A 20,356-nucleotide genomic window follows, 5' to 3' on the forward strand; every position below is an offset into this window, starting at 1 on the left:
ATTCCAGTCCCTTGACATCGGGGATGAATGGCATGCAGTAGTGACTGCCAGAAACACTTCGGAGAAGGAAACCACATGTTCTGACTGGTTATTAATGAAAATTATCCTTGTATTGAGACTTATGGGAATGGTTAAGGGTGTTGAATCAGGACATGAACCTCTACAGGTGCCCTATAGATATCGTTGGGGGCTGTTGTGCAGCTTACCTGTACATTGGCCACTGTAAAATAGTTGGATCTAGGGACCAATGATCGTCAACCTTAAGAACATAATTTCTCTTCTGGGACTTGTACATATTTTGCAAGTCATAGAATTCAGATAATAGGTTTTAGAACTGTGATATTGGATACCAGAGTGACTTTAGAAGGTCATTTGGCCTTTTGAGGTGTGTTAAAGTTAGGTCCTAGTTCCTCCTTGGCAAGCAGTTTGAGTCCTGGGGGTTATTAGTTTTACTTCTTTGAGACAAGGTCTCATGATATAGACTAAGGAGGCCTCAAAGCAGTTTTCCTGCCTCTGTCTCCTCTAAGTGGTAGGATTACAGATATGTGCTACCATGCCCAGACAATTAATTGTCTTTCATCACTCTACTGAAATTAGACCGAGTGAGGGACTAGAGAGATGGCTCTGGTTAAGAGTGCTTGCTCTTCCAGAGCTCCTAACTTCAATTCCCAGCACCACATTAGGTGACTCACAACGAACTGTAACTGCAGTTCCAGGGCATCTGATGCTTTCTTCTGACCTTTACAGATGCACACACATGGCATCACCCCACCCCCAGTGCACAGACTTTCATTCATACATATAAATAAATATGAACCAGGGAGAACGAGATGGACCGACAGACACTGTCTTCTTTGTCTAAACTTTGCTCTCCTAACTAGGACTGTGTGTGGTCCCTTCTCACTGTTTCCCCCTCAGGGGAAATAATGGCATCTGAGAATGCCTGTGAAGCCCTCTGTCAGGGGTCATTCTCAGGTGACATACTGAGGAAGGGGTGTTCTTATGACCTCCAGTTGCTTGGGAGAGACTCCTCCTTCCTTCAACAACTCCACCTTTGATTTTCCTTAGTGGTAGGAAATCTTGCTTTGAACCTTACACCGTAAATAATGATAAGTTGGTGCTGGAGGAATGGCTCATCAGTTAAGAGCACTTGTTGCTCTTGCAGAGGACCTGTTCAGTCCCTAGCACCCACATGGTGGCTCACAACCATTCACAACTCCAGGTCAATAAGAAAATCTATTTAAAAAATAATGAATTGGTTGTCATTAACATCTCTGAACTTGACATAGATAAGTGCATAATAGATTCTGAAGAATGCTTTGATAATTTAGCATTAGGTTAACACTGAATTAACACTGAAGAGGAAATATACTATAGTATTGGTAACACTGCCTTGCCTAGTAAGGTTTTTAAAATTGTTCTTCCATTGAGGAGATATTCCCTACTTTTGTTTGAAGTAAGATTTTTTTTTTTTTTTTTTTTGGCTTAAGACCCTTGAAGAAAATAAAACCTTACTTTGTTGAATTTTGGGATATATTCCTGTCTTCCTTTTTGGAGTTGGGGAAGGATGATTGAGATGGGGGTCTTGTGTAGCAGAGGCTGACCTTTTATTAGATATGTAGCTGAGGATGACCTTCAACTTCTCCTGCTTCCACCTCCCAAGTAGGATTATAAATGCACACTGTCACATCAGTTCTTTTCCTTCTTATGTAAGCAAAATGTAAACTTGGTATACATTTTACTCATGCAGTATGAACACGGCACATTACAAGGTTTCTTTCGTTTGTTTAGTTTAGGAGTGGTTGAGGTGGAGCTGGGATGATGGTACGTGTGTGTATGTACAGGGATACATGCACATTCATGTGGGAGATGGAGGTTGACATCAGTGGTGCCTTGCTGAAGGACAGGCAGTACCTGTGAGCATGGCAGGCTCTGTGTTGGGTTGCTTTTTTTAGGTGTTGTTGTAGTTGGTGAGGACTCAGGTACAGGATCTCATTCAGTAGCCCATGTAGTTCACTACCATGCTTGGCTTAGATGATGAAGACTTTGAATGGCATTTATCTTTCATTCTTAACTTTCTCTGCCATTCATTTCCTTTGTTTTCTGCACATTTATGAAGAAATTGGTCTATGCTTTGATATGTGCTAAGTGAAAAAGTTACTCAAAGGGGCATATAATTATCTTTTAAAAGTATGCTCAACCAGAAATGATTTGAACAGTGTTCTCTTTAGTTCGCAGATTTGTAAGTTTGTTTTTTTATTTCTTAATAAACATTTTATTTACCAAAGGTAATTTTGCATTGAATCCTAAATGGAGCGATTTTGGTGAAAGGGGGGTTTGAGCCAAGGCTGTGTGTGTTCAGTTCCCACAGAAATGCATCTCTATACTTCTGCGTGTGATTAGGAAACCAGAGTTCAGGGAGCTAGGTCCTCTGATCCTCCTTTGCCTTGGTATGTGCCTGTTATTTCTGTATAGAAAGACATAATGAAGAAAAGGTGCACCAGAAGCACAGTGGAACCAAAAGTAGCATCTTGAAATTAAGCCCAAAGTTTCTGTTAGGGGAAAACCTTTTATAATTATTTGGAGGCTTCTGTTCCTTTTTTTCTCCCTCATCTCCCCAGTTTTTAAATTTAAATTTAATTTTTTTAAAGTTAAGTGCTTAGTGTGTACTTTTTGATATCTGAACATACCAGCTTCTGAAACCATCACTATTTTGTTCTTTTGGTTTGTTTTTTTTTTTTTCATTTATCCTATAGAAAATTTCTCTTTTCTGATTTCTGCCTTAAACCAAAAAAAAAAAAAAAAAACTAAAATGGCACTAAGTTACTTAAAGTAGTTTCTAGTTATTGTCTGTAAATAAGAGCCACTTTTAAAACCTTTTGGTAAATATATTATATAACCATACTCTGTGTGTGTGCACACTTGTGTGTGCATTCTTTGTGTATGTGGTCTGTCTGTGCATGCATGTACTTCTCTTACTCTGTGTGGGGGTGCTCTTTTGTGTATAGATGTATGTGCATGTGTATGAACCTACATGTGAAGACTAGAAGATAGCTTCATGTGTTCCCTAGGAGCCTTCACCTTGGTTTTTTGAGACAGGGTCTAACATTTGACCTCCAACTCAACAAGTAGACTATTCGCATGCATCTCTGCGTTCTCCACACTGGGGTCACCAGTGCCACCACGCCCAGCTTTTTTTGAGTGTGGGTCCTTGTTACTGGTAAGGCACCACTGCCTGGCCAGAAAGATACTTTTTAAAGCTTCTTTAATTATATTTATTATTTATTTGGGTATGTGTGTGTGCTACAACACTCTTGCGGTCAAAGCACAACTTGTGGAAGTCAGTTTGCTCCTTCTCCCGTGTGGGTCTCAGGGAGTGAATACAGACTGTCAGGTTTGGCAGGAAGAACCTTTATCTGTAGAGCATGTAGTGGCCTCAGAAAGTTTTTGCTGTTGTTTTAAGTGAAGCCACTTGTGGTGGTGCATGCTTATAATTGTAGTACTTAGGAGACAGAGGCAGGAAGATTACCATAAGTTGAGGCCTATATAGTGAGTTCCAGGACAGCAAGGGCTACATAGTAAAACCTTATCTCAGAAAACCAAAACCAGAAATACTAATATGGTCATCTCTGAGTACGCACAGCACAGAGTATATGTTCTAGGACCTCCACAGATAGCAGAATCTTCAGATACCATACATAAAATGACATACTGCACTTAAACATAAATGCTGTGTAAATACTGAAAAGTCTGTACATATACAAGTACATTTTTAAGTAGTGAAATTTAAAAACAAAAGCAAAATAACTGTTAGTTGATTTATCATTTAACCAGTTAATTCAAGTAGTTTACAAGCTTAATTTGCCTCCAGGTTATTGATATGCAAGTAGGAAGTACCTTGTTTTGTTTTGTTTTCCTTTGTATATGTGTGCGTGCTTGCCTGCCTGTGTGTGTGTATATCTGTGTGTGCACATGGGTAGTGTGCATATGACTGTGTGCATGTGGAGACCCAAAGTTGTTATCAGTAATCATGCTCTATCACTCTTCCACCTTATTTTATGAGATAGGGTCTCAATCAAACCCAGTACTTGTGATCTATAGTGTTGTTGCCAGCTTGCTCTAGTGATTCTCTGTGTCCGTCTTCTGAGGCTGGTATGCAAATGGACTGCCATGCCCACAGCTTTTATGTGGTACTGGAATCAATACTCTGGTCCTCATGCCTGCAAAGCAGGCAAGCACTTAACCAGTAAGCCATCTACCCAGCCCCTGGAAGCATTACTTTAGAAGAGAGGAAAAGACTGTAATTTTTAATACTTGGGATTTAACATAAAATAGATGTGGTTGCCACAGAAGGGTTTTGAAAGAGATTAGCATCCATTCATTTAAGATATATTTGAGCACCTACTATCTTCTCAGTGACTAGATAGAAAACATTAGAGAAAATAGAATGCAGAAAGAGTAATTAGATGAGATGACCAGATGGAACAAACAAATGAACAAGTGGAAATAGGAAATGGTAAAAAAATCAGAGTGAATTCTAAAAAGCAGACCAAGTGCTTTCCTGTTATGTTTTCATTCTGTTCTCAGGCATGCATGTAGGGAATACCGGATTCACAAAGAACTGGATCATCCCAGAATAGTGAAGTTATATGATTACTTCTCACTGGACACTGACTCGTAAGTCTATGCCATTTTCCCTTACCTTACTTTCTTGTTATATTGAGTACTCGTGGAATGGAGTTTAAATCTGGGCCCAGGAAATGCTTTCTAAGTGAACTAAATTTATTTATTTACAGGCAGATAATCATACATAATTCAAATTTGGGTCAGCCAGGCATCTGTTGGCTAAAGGACAAGGGCCCTTGAATACTGGTTAGTAAACAGTTTACAACTAGCTTTATAGGGAGAGAGATAAGGTTGATTGCCAATATCTCTTGCATAAATACTTCCATTATGTCCAATTTTAAAATACCAACTTAAAAAAATAGGCAACTTTATTCTAATTTATATGCCATGTGATTCACCCATGTAAAGTACACAGTTGAGTGGGTTTTCATGTGTATTATAGATATACACAGTCATTATTCAAGATCATTTTAGAGCATTTTCATTCTCAGAAGAAAGCTGAACCTTCTTATTGTCACTTCTCCATTTTACTTTCCCTCTGTTAAACAGATACTACTCTCTGTCACCTTAGATGTCCTGTTCTAGACTGTTTTATGAGTGGAATCATGGAGTATGTGGTCTTGGTGGCTGGCTTATTAAGGTCCATGCTTTTATATTTGTGTGTCAGTAGGTCAACTATTCCTACAGCCAGATTACACTCTGTTGCATGGATTTATCACATTGTGCTTAGTCTTACAAATAGTTAGCTAACCAGCTCACAGAATTCCTGAAAATGTAGCAGTCAGTCCTTAGGAATTGGTTCAGGGTGGTGCTGACATGCCATTAGCAGGCCCAGCAAGTATAAACAGTTGACGAGAACTCTGCCCCTCTATAGAGACACAACAGTGTCTTGTTACCCTAAAACAGGAGGATTAATGTGATACGTGTAAAGATAGCCTAGTGCTACAGGTTGGAATGCAGGTTCATAGGCATTTTAGAGTTGGAATTTAGATTTTAGAATCAGGAGAGATCTTAGGGTTCAGCCTTCTTGATGTGTAGACCGATTTTTGAATAGCAGAAAAATGAGATGACTTGCAGGAGACCTTTGGTGCTCTTTGATAATCCTGTACGTAACAATATACAGGCCAGTAAGCTACAGAGCCTTCAGGTTTATTCAAGGTTTAGGGATATTTCAGAATTTGGAAACTTTGTTTGTTTGAGTCAGGAGAATGTAAGATACCTTAAATCTGTCCTTCAGGTGTTCCCTCATTCTCCCAAGACAATGTCCAGGAGCTTTGGTCTATTCCCCAGCAGCTGTCTTAGACAGCCAGCCCATATATAGACATAGACCCAAGAAACTCCATGTTCCCGATGGAAACATGGCTTGTTCCGTCTACTCGCTCAAACTTTTCCCTTTTCATTAAGGAGCTTTTGCATCAGTTATACCTCTGTGTGTTGTGAGTAGGGCTCAGAAAAATGATGTACTTAGATGTCAAGGGTGAGAACGCTGGTCAAGTCTCCACAGGCTGGTAGTACTGTTTTATTGAAGAGATTCCTTGAATACTAAATAGACTTTCCTGTGAAATATAAGTACTAAAACTGTTTTGAAAATGAGTCTAATGACTTGAATTATCTCCTGGTTTGAATTGTATACACATTTCAATGTGGTAGTAATTTCATACTATTCTTGTTTTTCCTATTGCATTTCTTAGCAAAAACAAGTCAGATTGTTGTTTAGAACATCTTTTGAGAGTTGTTTAGATACATAAAGTTAGATTTTAGTTCTAACTTGTTTGTGGGCAAAGTCAGCTCACTGAATGCAGTAAGAGTCAGATTTCAGCATCTTAGATCGGAGAATGTGCATTAGCATGCCTAGCAGGCTTCATAAAAAGCCTACTTTACTGTTCAGTTCTGAGAGCCTACGTGTGTGTTTGTAGTCAGTTGCAGTGCTGCTTGAAGTCCAGTCTATAGCTGCCCACCGCTTCCCTTCCTCCACTGCATTAGGGGGTCAGTGCTAGTAAGCCATATCCACCAACGGTAAGCACACAGTTTCTCTTATGACCTGCATACTCATGACACCATTTCCCTGTGACCTCTGGCTTTAGGGTGCCAACAGCTCTCTACCATAACTGGTCACTAGAGTGCCTTATTGGACAGGTTGTCTTCTTAGATCTTCCGTCTGTGAAGTAAAGCCCTCTGGCTTCAGTATTCAAGTGTATTTTGTTCTGATTAAGTCCTGGCTGATAAGCCTTACCTACAGTGATTTTAAAAGTATTCATCTCTTAGGAATATTCAAATGGTATATCAGTTTGAACACTTTGGAAGATGGATTCATTGCCTGTAGTGCCAACAGTGGTGTATAGTTTTAAATGGGGGTATGTGTGATGTTTTGGCAAAAATGAAAGTAAAAGAACATACCATATAACAACACATTTGTGTAGTCTTTTGTATATATACCAGTATACAACCAGTTCTTGAGGCCTCAGCACTCAGGGTTATATAAAACACTTGCAAGGACAATGGGGTGACTGGTCACAGTATAGTAATAAGTACATGGTATGGCTATGCAGAGGAGGCCCTGTGATAAGGGGGTGGCTAGCTCTAATATAGTTCTTTTCAGTGTTCTTAGAAGAGATATGCCACAGTGAACTTTGGCACAGTTGATGCCAGTGTGGAGATTACAGGGGCTTGTCTCCAGGAAAGGGAGCTCTTCTCTTCCTGAGAGCCTCCTGGCAGCTGATGCTGAATGGAAGGCTGTTAAGGAACAGAGGAAAGGTTCAGGTGCCAAAATACCTGAGTCATTGCTGGGAGTGGGTTAGGTTAAATCTGCTCCTTACTCCATTGCTAACTGCTGGTTTATGTGTCTTCAGGTTTTGTACAGTATTAGAATACTGTGAAGGAAATGATCTGGACTTCTACCTGAAACAGCACAAATTAATGTCGGAGAAAGAGGCCCGATCCATTATTATGCAGATTGTGAATGCTTTAAAGTACTTAAATGAAATAAAACCTCCCATCATACACTATGACCTCAAACCAGGTATGGCTAAGTTTTAGGAGACATTAGTAATGGATTTTCACTCCTTTAAGTGACTTGTACCTTTATTGAGTCAGAATTTGACAGGAGCCAAGAAGGATGCCTGGGTAGGTGTGGGAAGAAAGGAGCCCTGACTGCTCAGTGCTGGGTGCAGGGGGGTGGGTGAGTTAGACAAAGTTCTCTGGAGAAACAATGCCTTTGTGTACTGAACCAGGAAAAGTCATGATGTCATTTAGAAACAACTCTTTTGGCAAGTTCCATTTTGTTGTTCCCATTACTCACACTATGAAGCAGTTCCTTTGTCACAGGTCTCCCTGATACGTACACGTATACCTCGCTTCCTTAAGTCCCAGCAGTTTTTCACCTTTTTGAATTTAACTTGATAGTCATTAGGAAAAGCAAGGAGCTTTTTATCCCTTCTTTTTTGTTACCTTCAGCTGATGGCTTTCTGTTTTTGGTGTGCGCATGCAGATGACTCTAAAGTGGAATGGGGTAATAAGAACCGAGCTCCATCATCTCCTTTAGGCAGCAGGGTTGATGACTACCTTGCTCTTCTGGTAGCTGTACGTAAGAGCTCACTATTCACTTCTTTATGTTCTGTTCTGATATGGTTGACATGACTGGAAAATCATTTATAATGAAGTGAATTTGTTTTAAAAATGGCTACTGGGTGATTTTTTTTTAATCACTGAAGTCACCATATTTCCTGCCATAGGAGCTATAGGTGGCGCTGTGGCACCATGTTTGGTTCCCAAGCCTGTTTTCTTTGTATCTCCTCCACCCACCTCCTCCCTGACATGGCTGCTCTAACCCTGCTAGCACAGAGAGCACATCTAAAGTTCATGTGAAATTTTCCCACCTTTTTTTTTGAAAACCCAACTGGATAAGTGATATTTTACTTTGGCAAGTCATTTTTATTTCCAGTGCCCAGAATAGGTTTTGGCACATTAAACAGGCCAATTCTTAGAAAATAGAAGTTTCCAGTGAACACCGAGGATTCTCCCTGCTTCCGGTTAGATTACTTGATTCCGAAGACTTAGAGTTCACTTGTTTCTTTCTGGTGTGTCTTTTCTCTTACATGAAGTTTATTCATGAACATTTTTATCTTTTTAGGTAATATCCTTTTAGTAAATGGTACAGCATGTGGAGAGATAAAAATTACAGATTTTGGTCTTTCCAAGATCATGGATGATGATAGCTACAATTCAGTGGATGGCATGGAGCTGACGTCACAAGGTGCTGGTACTTACTGGTAGGTATCCAGGCGGTCTGCCAGGTTGGCTGGTGGGTATGTGGCTTTGTTGGATTGAATCCTTGGTAATTAAAAATTAATTCTGTGTAGTCTGCTAACGCAGAAATACCCTGCCTTTTTTGCATTAATTTGTTATTTATTTTCTTTCTGTTCATGAAAACCCTTTAGCGAGTACTTGTGTAATCTGGTCCTTGAAGATGTATGTGTCTTACACAGTGCTGGTCATACAAGCCAGCAGAGAATGAGGTTGCTTATGTGTTTAAAAGGACGACTCTGAATTCTTTACAGTTCAAGTAGAGGCCTCTCCTTGTGTTAGTAGGATGAGGGATTTTTGTTCATCTAGGACAATGAACTGTCAAGTCAAGAATTAAGAAGATGTAAAAATCTGGATGGGAACCAAAACAAACAGAAAAAACAGAAATCCATAGTATCCCATAAAGTCTCCACATGAAAAAGTGAGCACAGTTTGGCAGAATTACATATGTGTCTGTCAGCCATGTCCTGACGGTTTTGCGCCTCCTTCTTCCTATTGTGTCCTATCACGCTTCTAGTCACCTTACTCCAGCTAGCTCTGCTTCACAGTTCTATGAGCATTTCTGCCATTTTTTTTCCACTGTTACTTTTTACAGTGAGAACCACAAAGTATGCCTGTGCCTGGGGCATGTAACTTTCGTGATTGTAATTTTACTGTTTTATCCCCTTCTGAGGTAGTTATACAAGGCCACGTTCTGCCTTAAGTGACAGAGAAGCCTCCATAGCACTACAGGAGAGGATGGTACCCCAGCTTCTTCTGGAAGGCCCTGGGTTTAGAATTCTGTCTAGGAATAAGGGGCTCTATGAGGAAGCAATGTGAAAGGGGCATGCCATTCAGAATGTGTGGAAGGAACCCTGTTCTCCTTCGCTGAGCCCCGTGACTATTAGGTGGGCAGTGAGCTGCTTTCTGTTGCTCTTTATGCTTGTGGAAATGGTACCTATAGTCAAGAGTCAGACCCTAAATTAGAACTTTGAAATTCTAGGTTTAAAATAGAAGTTACATTTATAGTGTTTACTCACTGTGGTGGTTATTGTGGGTTAGTCTCCCTGTCGCTAAGTGACACCAAAATATACATACAGTTGGTAGTTTTGGGGAAGAGGTCTATACCTCTTTGTATGAGTTTATTGGAACTCGCACTTGAGTTTTGTGCTTGTTTGTTCTTTTTAAAGTGTAGTCAGCCTGTCTCACAACCTTTCCTCTCTCCCTTACATTTAAAATAGCTATTGAAAAATAATAAAATATGCTGGGTGGAGTAGTGCACACTTTAATCCTAGTAGGGGGCGGGGGCAGAAAGCAGGTAGATCCGAGAATACAAGGCCAGCCTGGTTTACATAGTGAGTAAGACCCTGAGACCCTGTCTCAAAACACAAGAAAACAAAACGATGATGGTGATGCTATTGCTATCTCATTGCTACCTGGTACTGTTTTTGCCAGTTAATAGAAATTCAGCAATTAACATTTAAATAAGAATCATATAAAGCTTTGCTCCAGAGTAGCTTATTAGATGATGTAGAAAGCTATGTCTATGAACAAAGATTAGCCATGTGATGGCATTGAAAGTGTGGTTACTTGATTGTTTGAGTTTTCTTTCTACTTTAATTAGGGTTGAGTATTTTCCACAATGAAAAGTAAGATAAGAGTTTCTGAGCTGACCTTGGTGGCTTCCACCTAAATGGATCTCCATAATTTTGAGGCCAACTTGATCTATATAATGAGTTTCAGGACACCAAGGCTATGTAGAAAGATCCTGTCTTAAAACAAAACAAAAAACACCAAAACAAAAGCTTAATTAACTAAGTAAATGAAAAATAGACAATTTCTGAGATTATTTTTTACCAGATTCTATGAAGTTTTTTTTGTTGGTTTTTGTGTTTTTTGGGAGGTGAGGTGGGGGAGTTCTCTGTGTAACAGCCCTGGCTGTCCTGGAACTCACTCTACAGACCAGGCTGGCCTCAAACTCACAGAAAGCCACCTGCGTCTGCCTCTTGAGTTCTAGGATTAAAAGTGTGCACCACTATTGCCCAGCTCTATAAAGTTTTAAAGTGTGTATTGATAATAATGGTGTCATAGTCACCAGCCTCAATATGTTACCCTTTTAGCATAATGACCCAGAGAGATAAAAACACCCTGGGGTGAGGAGGCAGGTTCAGAACATTTTAAGTAACTCATTGTGGATTTTAGCTTTCCAGTTCTACATTGAATAAGATAAGTGAGCTTGCGAACTTAAGAGATGGATTAGTGGTTCAAACTACTTTCAGTGCAAACATGAGGACCTGAGTTAGGATTCCAGTACCCACAAAAAATAAAGCAAAGCATGCCCACACGTGTCTGCAGCCCCTGGCACTGTAGGGGACAGAGCCGGGAATTATTAGGACTTGGCTACAGGTTCAGTGAGACATCATGTCTCAGAAGAATAATTGATAGCCAGGCATGGTGCCACATAACTTTTCCACATAGCCAGTTCCAGGTGAGACAACGCTACCCAGTGAGAGCATGTCTGTCTCAAAGAATGGGACAAGGAAGAATAGAGCAGGACACCTGATTGTCCCCTCATGTGCACAGGTGTGTGTTCCTGCGTAGGCTTGTGCACACACCATACACAAACTCCCAGACATATGCAAGATACATGAGTAGGGCATGGTGGTGCATTCCTTAAATTATAGCCCTGAGAAGCCTGAAGCAGGAAAATTGAAGCAAGTGTTACATAGTGAGTCCAAGGGCAGACTGTACTACAAAGTGAGACCCTGTCTCAAAAAAGAAAGAAAAGAAAACATGAGGTAAGTGAGCTCAGATTATGCTTTGGACATCGTGTCTGAGCTTCATTTCTTCTGTGAGAACTTAATGTTGTGATAAAAGTGCAGCTGTTTTAGCATAGTTTGTTATCATAGGACAGTCCTCTGCAGTCCCTCCCAAATCTCTTGGTAGGAAATGAGAATATTTACTTTTCTCAGTATTATTTGTGTGGAAAAGCTAGTTTATTTCTTCATTTATAGATGGAGAAACTGAAAATTAGAAGCTGATTTACCAAACACGTACTGTCAAGTTGAAGTGCCTTTTACATTCTAAAAAAAATTTTATGTTGTTGTTTTGTTTTCAGAGTTTTTCTGTGTAGCCCTGACTGTCAAGTGGACTAGGCTGGCTTCAAACTCTTACAACTCTTTTGGGGTCAAACAGCCCTTTCACAGGGGTCACCTAAGACCATTGGAAAACATAGATAATTACATTACAATTCATAACAGTAGCAAAATTACAGTTATGAAGTAGCAACAAGATTAATTTTATGGTTGGAGTCACCACAGCATAAGGAACTATATTAAAGGGTTGCAGCATTAGGAAGGTTGAGAACCACTGCTCTACTGTCTTTAGAACTCTGCCTTCTGGGATTAAAGGTGTGCGCCACCACCGCCCGGCGTCACTCTGAATTTTTATTGGAATTATTTCTGTACAGGTTTCCAAAAGAAGCTGCCTTAAAAAGGCAGAATAGACTCTACCCTTAGATCTCTAGGTCCTGAATTCATTTGAACTTTAAAACATTTATTAATTTTAGGGCCTAGAAATGTAGCTTATTAAAAGCTCCAATTCAATCTTCGGCACCTCCAAAAAATTGATCGTGGACTGAGTGTATAAGCTCCATGGTAGAACAATAATTCTAGGCATGAGACCGTCGGTATGATCCCCAGTTGTCACTATCACACCAGTGTACTACAACAAAATTTGTGAATGACATTTGGAGTTGGCACAAGCCTGAGAAAGAAGGCTGGGGGGTGAGCTAAATGAAACTAGAGAGAATATTTATATCTCCATAAATTGAGGAATAAAATATTTTAATGCCATGAAGATATTGCCACCTCCCTAAGTTTTAAGTGTCCATTTGTTTACTCGTACATATTTATTTCTAAGTTGATAGTTGAAACTGAAATGTTTGGTATATATATATATATATATATATATATATATATATATATATATATATGTACACACATATGTGCATTTTACACACACACACACACACACACTTTTTTTTTTCCTTGAGAGCCAAGGATCTCTTTCCTTAGCCCCACCTATTCTGATAGTCACTACTCTCAAGAGATCCATCTATGCCTTGCCTGTGCCTATGCCATAATTAAAGGCGTGCACCACTGTGCCTAAGTGTTATATTTTTAACAAGGCCCTTTATTTTGCCTTTTTGTATATGACTTAGACTTATATATTCATTTTTCTGAGTGTTTTTATTTCTGTTTTCTCCTAGGTATTTACCACCAGAGTGTTTTGTGGTTGGAAAAGAGCCACCAAAGATCTCAAATAAAGTTGATGTCTGGTCAGTGGGTGTGATCTTCTACCAGTGTCTTTATGGGAGGAAGGTGAGGAGGAAGGCAGTGCGTCAGCTGGGGCCATGTCTGTCACCCCAGTGTGGGCTCTTTGCAGTTAACCATTGGGATCCTGAAAAGTACTGATTTAAAGAAAATACAGGCTTCTCAGTAAATGCTGGAGGGCACCTACTGAATTCTCCCAAGTCATCAGAGACATGCATGTTGCTATTCTCAAATATAAGACCTTTTGATTCTGATATGTGTGTGAATTGAATGTAAAACATGGTGGTTTGGTTTTTTGCTTTGCTTTGCTTTGTTTCAAAAGGTCTTGCTTTGTAGCTGTGGTTGACCTGTTACTATATAGTCAGGTTGACCTCAGACTCAAGGCATTCCCCCTGCTTTGGCCTCTTGAATACTGAGATTATATTACATCTGTCTTGAAATCACTTAGTAATGTGAGCAATCTGCCCAAGAACTACTCTCAAGGTTCTAATAAGATCTGAAACTTGAAGATTCCCTAGATTTTATATTTAATCACCTCTTTAGATAAAGCTGTTAATAAAAATATACCATGCCTTGTGCGTGCTGTGAAAGCTAGAAGTTCACCTCAGGTTTGTCCTTAGTTATTTTCCATCTTATTTTTAAAGACAAGGTCTCTCATTGAACCCCACTCAGCTAGATTAGCTGGCCAGCTTGCCCCTACATTCTGCTGTCTTAGTCTCCCCTGTGCTGGGATTATAGGTACATGCTGCTACACCTAGCTTTTTTTATGTGGGTGCTGGGGATCAAACTCAGGCCCTTGTACTTTATAGTAAGTAAGCACTTTACTCACTGAGCCATCTCCCTAGTCTCTCCCCCTCGTACTTTTTTGTTTGTTAGTTTTGTTTTGTTGAGATTGGATCTCACACTGTAACCCTGGCTGATTTGGAGGTCTCTTATGCTTAAATCAAGCTGGCCTCAAACTCAAGCTGGCAAGTTTGTCCTACCTGAGTGAGCACTGAGATTAAAGGAAGGAATCACCGTACCTGGCAAAGACATATTTGAGTATTTATGTGTTTGTCTCTGAGTACACATGTTGTTTGCCTGTGCAGACTGGAAAAGGATGTCACGTACTGTCCTAGTTTGCTTTCTGTTGCTGTGACAAATAACACTACAGACAACAACAACAAAATAATTTGAGGGAATTATTTGGATTAGGTGTCTGGATCACAGACCACCATTGAGAGAAGTCAGGGCAGGGACCAGGGAGAAGTGCTGCTTACTGGTTTGCTCTTCGTGGCTTGCTTGCATACATCAGCCAGAACCACCTGCCCAAGATGACACTGCACAATGGGTTGAGCCTTTCCATGGCAATCTTGAGTCAAAAAATGCCCCCACTGACTTGCCTACAGGCATTCTGATGGAGGCAATTCCTTAATTAAGGTTCCCAGATGACTCCAGCTTGTGTTAAGTTGACACAGAACTAACCATCACAGATACCCTGGTGCTAGATTTACAAGAGATTGTGAGTTGATTGACATGGGTGTTGGGAACCAAACTGGGGCTCTCTACAAGAGTAGCAAGTGCTCTTAGGTGCTGAGCCAACCCCCCTCTTTTTTTCCTTTCTTTTATTTATGCATTTGTGCTGAGAAGGTGTTGTCAGAAAGTATCCCTTGGCCAAGTAGGGTCGTTTATGACTATAATTCCAGTATTTGGGAGTCTGAGGCAGAAAGATCAAAGGAGTCGTGGGAAACCTGAACTATATAGTAAAAACCCATCAAAAAAAACCAAGGATGTTGTTTAGAGGTACAGTACTTATCTCACATGTACAAAGCCCTGAGTTCCATTCCCAGACACCCTCAACAGTATTTCTTGTCTATTTTTGATAGAGGTGTTATATCATTAGAACAAACAATAGCAGTGTTTGTCCTTATGAGCAGCATATCTTTTTTATATACACACACACACATACATATTAGGGTCCGATTGTATATTAATATTCCTCCTTCCACCTTCAGTGTGTTTCAGTGTTTAGTTAGGCTGAACATAGGTATAAAGCAGATGGGAATTTTGCAGCTCCCAGACCAAACTCAACACAGACAACTCCTTCCTCTTGGTCTTCCTTTATCTAGCCTCTCCAAGATAAGAAAACTATGCCAACTAGTGGAGCTTAATTATTTTGTACTGTCTAATAGTGTTGAGTTCTGGCTAATGGTGTAGACATTACAGTAAGTTTAAGCCTGTTTTTAAATAAATGGCAACTTAAAGTTAAAAGCCCTAAGTGGTCCCAACACTATTTTTGTTTGTTAGGCTCTCTCCCTCCCTCCCTCCCTCCCTCCCTCTCTCCCTCCCTTCTTTCCAAGACAGGGTTTTTCTGTGTAGCTTTGTAGACCAGGTTGGCCTCAAGTTCACAGAGATCCGCCTGCCTCTGCCTCCCGAGTGTTGGGATCAGAGGTGTGTGTCACCTCCGCCCAGCTTAATATTTTTCTTTTTATATTTATTTTATATATATGAGTTTTTTCCTGCATGTATGTATATATACTTTTCTAAGTTCAGAAGAGGGCATTAGATCCCCTGAAGCTGGAGTTACAGATGGTTGTGAACTCCATGTGGGTGCTGGGAACCAAACCCCAGTCCTCAGTGAGAACAGAGTACTCTCAGTTGCTAAACCTTCTTGATTTATTTGATTTATTTTTCCATACCTTTTTTTTTTTTTTTTTTGGTGCATATCTTGGGTTAGCTAGTGGCATGTAGAAAGGTGACTCAGAGCTCAAAAGGCGGCTAATTTCTCTTCTGAATCTTTCTTTGCTATGAGCAAAGCTAAAGATAGGAGAAACTGCTTCTAGTTCCCTGTTCTGCTGTGACCTTGCCTTTAAGGTTTGGACCCTCCTTATTAAGGTCAAAGGTGAGAATTAAAGGAGAGAATCCCCAGAAACTCTTCTGTGGTACTGAATTGTGCAGCCACAGGCCAACCTTTGTTTATTTTGTTTTTATATGACAGCCTTTTGGCCATAACCAGTCCCAGCAAGATATTCTACAAGAGAATACTATTCTTAAAGCTACTGAAGTACAGTTCCCGCCAAAGCCAGTAGTTACACCTGAAGCAAAGGTAAGTTTGATTCATTGGCCAGCAGAAATAGCTGGCTTCCTGTGCTGTTTCTTTGGGTGGTAGTAACTGAATTGCTTAATATGGAATTCAGTCATTAGTAAGCAGCAGGATGGGGAAAAAATGTTATTCAAGAACAGTGAGTCTTGGGGGGGGGGGGGGGGGTGGCGCACGCCTTTAATCCCAGCACCTGGGAAGCAGAGGCAGGTGGATCTCGGTGAGCGAGGTCAGTATGGTCTACAGAGTGAGTTCCAGGATAGGCTCCTTACACAGAGAAACCATGTCTCAAAAAACAATCCCCTCCCCCCCAGTAAAAAGAACAGTGAGTAGTCTGCCCACCTCACCCCGGGTTCAGTAAAAGGAATATTCACAAGAAGATTGTAATTCACAACGGCTGTGTGACACAGGACAGGGAAAGATAGTAGACTTCAGTAGAGTGACACCTGGTAGTGTGTGTGATAGGAAGGATATCCAGTTTCGTGCCTGTCTGGAGGGTGGGCTGTCTGAGGCACCAAGACCTATCCATACGAGAGATGATGCAGAGGGGAGTCCTGAGGTGTAAGTCGGAGCTATGTGTAGATCTTGAGGGAAGTGTGTTCTATAGAGAAGGAAAGAGAATTATAGAAAAGATGCAGAGCCATCCTGAAATGGATGAGAAGCAGGCAAATGGTGTAGTCATGGCAACTGTGTGGTCCAATTTTCAGAGCCTACTATGGCAACTATGTATCGAGACATCACAACACATTTATTTGGTCATATTACAATCTGAGTTTTGTGTATTTCAAAGTCTCATTTTCAAAGCCAGGCGTTCCCTGTTCATTTCTGTGATTGTCTTTTAGCTTCCAAGCTAAATCAAGCAGATACCTGTGTCTTCAGTTTTGAAAAGCCAGAGTTTCCCTTCTACCTTTATATTTTGCTAATTAAGCATGGGAAGAGAAAATCACTTGTAATGTTTTAGATTTTTCTGTAAATAAGCCCATGTCATTTTGTTTGTCTATGCTGAGATCTGAATGCCAGGTGGGCTGTGTGCTTGGTAGGTGAGCTCTCCACCTCTGAGCTCCATCCACAGCCACATTTTAAACAGAGTACAAAGAGCATAGTTCCTATATATGTATGTTTCTTCCTGCTCTACAGCCTCCCCTGTCAGCATCCCATCATCAGGTTGGGATGTGTTGTCAGCTGTGAGCCTGCCACACATTGTTATCAGTTTACTATGAAATACAGACTACTGATAAATAGGATGTTTTAGACTTAAAAACTGATTCATTGGGGCCAAGAATATAACTAAGTTGGTAGAGTGCTTACCTGGCATGCACAAAGCTCTGGGTTCCATCCCTAGTACTGCATAAAGCAAATGTGGTTGGGTACACATGTGTAATCCCAGCACTCTAGATGTGGAGGCAGGAGGTTCAGAAGTTCAGGTCATCCTTGGCAACTGAATTTGAGACCAGCATGGGGTACAAGAAAAACAAGTTGTGATACATTTAAATACATTTCATTACAAATTTGAATAAATTGAGCTGGACCGTGGTGTCAAACACCTTTAATGCCAGCACTCAGGAGGCAGAGGCCAGTGGATCTCTGTGAGTTCCAGGCCAGCCTGGTCTGCAGAGTTCTAGGACAACCTCCAAAGCTACAGAGAAGCTGTGTCTCGAAAAACAAAAACAAAACAAAAAAAATTAAATAAATTGAATTCTCAGGTTAAAAAAATAAGAAGACAGAAAATACTTAATGATGGGAGAAGTCCTGTGTATATGTCAATAAAGCACTGTTGGCCAATAGGGAACCAAGATAGGTGGGACTAGGAGTCTAGGAGGACTCTGGGTAGGAGAAACACAGAGAGTCAAGATGTATCACCATGGGGTAGGAAGCCCGGAAAATGCTCCGGTAAGAGAAATACTTAGATTAACAATTATGGGATAAATACTTAAGTCAGAGCTAGCCAGTAAGAAACAAGCAAGGCCAACAGCTTCATAATTAATATAGCCTCCTGTGTGTTTATTTGGGACTGATGCGGCTCCTGAAACCAGGCTGGCGGGAAGGCTTCTCTTTACAACTTAAAAGTCTTTTGATAAAAGTTGCATTAATAGGACTACCCTGCCTTCTGACTGGGTAGGAAGAGACCTGTGTTGATAGTGAGGTTGAAGTCAAATCATGCCTGTAATACTCTGCAGACCACATACTAGTGTTGGCCTTTGTCTGCTCTGCTGTGCTCTGCCTGATGGATTTGGGAATGGTGTAAGTGGCGGTGGGGGAGTTTGCCCTGTGTAGCGGTGGTTTGGGTCCCTCAGGTTCCCACTGCTGTGCCAGGGTTATTCAGTCTTTTGCATGAAACATCCTTTTACAGGCGTTTATCCGGCGATGCCTGGCCTATCGAAAGGAGGACCGTATCGATGTCCAGCAGCTGGCCTGTGACCCCTACTTGTTGCCTCACATCCGAAAGTCAGTCTCTACAAGTAGCCCTGCTGGAGCTGCTATTGCATCGACCTCTGGGGCGTCCAATAACAGTTCCTCAAATTGAGACCAACTCCAAGGCCACAAACTGTTCAGCACAGAGTGCACACATGGCATCAGCAGTGGGTTTGGAACATAGTGAATCCGAATGGATTTCATGAAACCTGTACCAGGTGCTTTTCTTTTCTTGCTTTTTCCCATCCATAGAGCATGACAGCATCGATTCTCATTGAGGAGAAGCCTTGGGCAGCTCTGGCCAGGCCTCATAGGAGAAGGCCCCTCCTGGGGTCCGGCGTCAACGGTCACTGTGTGTGGCTGCTCTGAGTGAGGAAAAAATTAAAAAGAAAAAACTGGTTCCATGTACTGTGAACTTGAAAACATGCAGACTCAGGGGATTCCCTGATGCAGTGCTTCAGATGAAGAATGTGGACTTGAAAATACAGACTGGGCTAGTCCAGTGTCTATATTTAAACTTGCTCTTTTCTTTTAATAAAGTTTAGGTACCATCCCCTGAAAAGCTTGTAGCACAGAGGCTCAGCTGGGGATGGCGTTTGACTTCGGAGGAAAAAAGTTGCTATCGCCCATTAAAGGCACTAGAGTTAGTGTTCTATCCTGAAATAATTTCAGTTTTTAAAAACATGCAGCTTCCCTCACCCCTTTTTTATTTCTGAAAGATTACATTTGGTCATAAGTGAAACCCGTATTAGCAAGTACGTGGCAATGTTCATTCCAGTCAGATGCAGCTCCCGCCCTCTGGTCTCCCGCTGGCGATCATTTCCCTCACCTCACAGGGAGAGATGGAGCGGGAGCTCTGAAATGCCTGGGCTTTGCCATCTGACAAAGAATGAGGCTAGCAGACTGCAGCTGGAGGCTCTCGAGGTTTTCAGATATTTCTTCACAATTTGAACACTTGACGGTTGTCCCTTTTAATTTATTTGAAGTGCTATTTTTTTAAATAAAGGTTCATCTGTCCATGCAGTCCTCCTGGATTCTCTGAATATAGTAACTATTGAAACTGCTTCTAGAAGTAGACAGAAGACTGGGGGGGAGGGGCACTTCTGCCCACAGTCTGTACTCACAGGACGGGCTACATTTCTGGTTAACCATGCTATTAAGTTGATCAGCTTGTGAGCTTTCCCTTCTCAAATCTTTGGGGGGAGAAAACAACCTCTCCCAGGAATTGGAACTTGGTGAATATGCACCAGTTTGTGTGTCTGTGAGCATGTATGCTCTTCTAACTCAACTTTGGTAAATTCATCTAGTGGAATTTTAAAAAGAAAAGTCTCAAGGAATATAGGTATTTCAAGTATGAACTTTCTTCTGGACCCACCCCATTTGTCTTATTTCTGAGACGTGTGATCAACTGAAGATGAGCTGAAATGGGAGCCGTCTGGCCCCACTGTGCCCTTGGAACAGCAGAGTGCTCTGCAGGAGAGGGTTGGAGGCCAGAGCCTGCACATGTGGTAGCCAGCTTGGAATGTTACTGACATGTGGCAAGAGGGCCAGCCAGAAAGCCTTAAAGATGTAGAGTTCAGAGCGGGGGCGGTGAGTTGGGAAGGGCAGAGAGCTCTTAAGCGGT

General features: G+C 41.1%; 1 protein-coding gene across 6 annotated transcripts in view; it reads left to right on the plus strand.

Annotated features, from left to right (window-relative positions):
* The window catches only part of Tlk2 (tousled like kinase 2), a 97,202-nt gene extending 77,447 nt beyond the window's left edge, over nucleotides 1–19,755 (plus strand). For all 6 annotated transcript variants that reach the window (XM_040749900.1, XM_040749899.1, XM_040749902.1 and 3 more), the window contains 6 exons: nucleotides 4,588–4,677; nucleotides 7,476–7,645; nucleotides 8,756–8,894; nucleotides 13,178–13,289; nucleotides 16,219–16,326; nucleotides 18,671–19,755. In XM_040749900.1, coding sequence (XP_040605834.1) covers nucleotides 4,588–4,677; nucleotides 7,476–7,645; nucleotides 8,756–8,894; nucleotides 13,178–13,289; nucleotides 16,219–16,326; nucleotides 18,671–18,844 — 793 coding nt within the window. In that variant the 3' untranslated portion in view covers nucleotides 18,845–19,755. The remainder of the gene's footprint in view (nucleotides 1–4,587; nucleotides 4,678–7,475; nucleotides 7,646–8,755; nucleotides 8,895–13,177; nucleotides 13,290–16,218; nucleotides 16,327–18,670) is intronic.
* Nucleotides 19,756–20,356: the final 601 nt, after the last annotated feature.

The sequence above is a fragment of the Mesocricetus auratus genome, unplaced genomic scaffold, assembly GCF_017639785.1.
Source record: "Mesocricetus auratus isolate SY011 unplaced genomic scaffold, BCM_Maur_2.0 Super-Scaffold_100007, whole genome shotgun sequence".
Taxonomy (NCBI): Eukaryota; Metazoa; Chordata; class Mammalia; order Rodentia; family Cricetidae; genus Mesocricetus; species Mesocricetus auratus.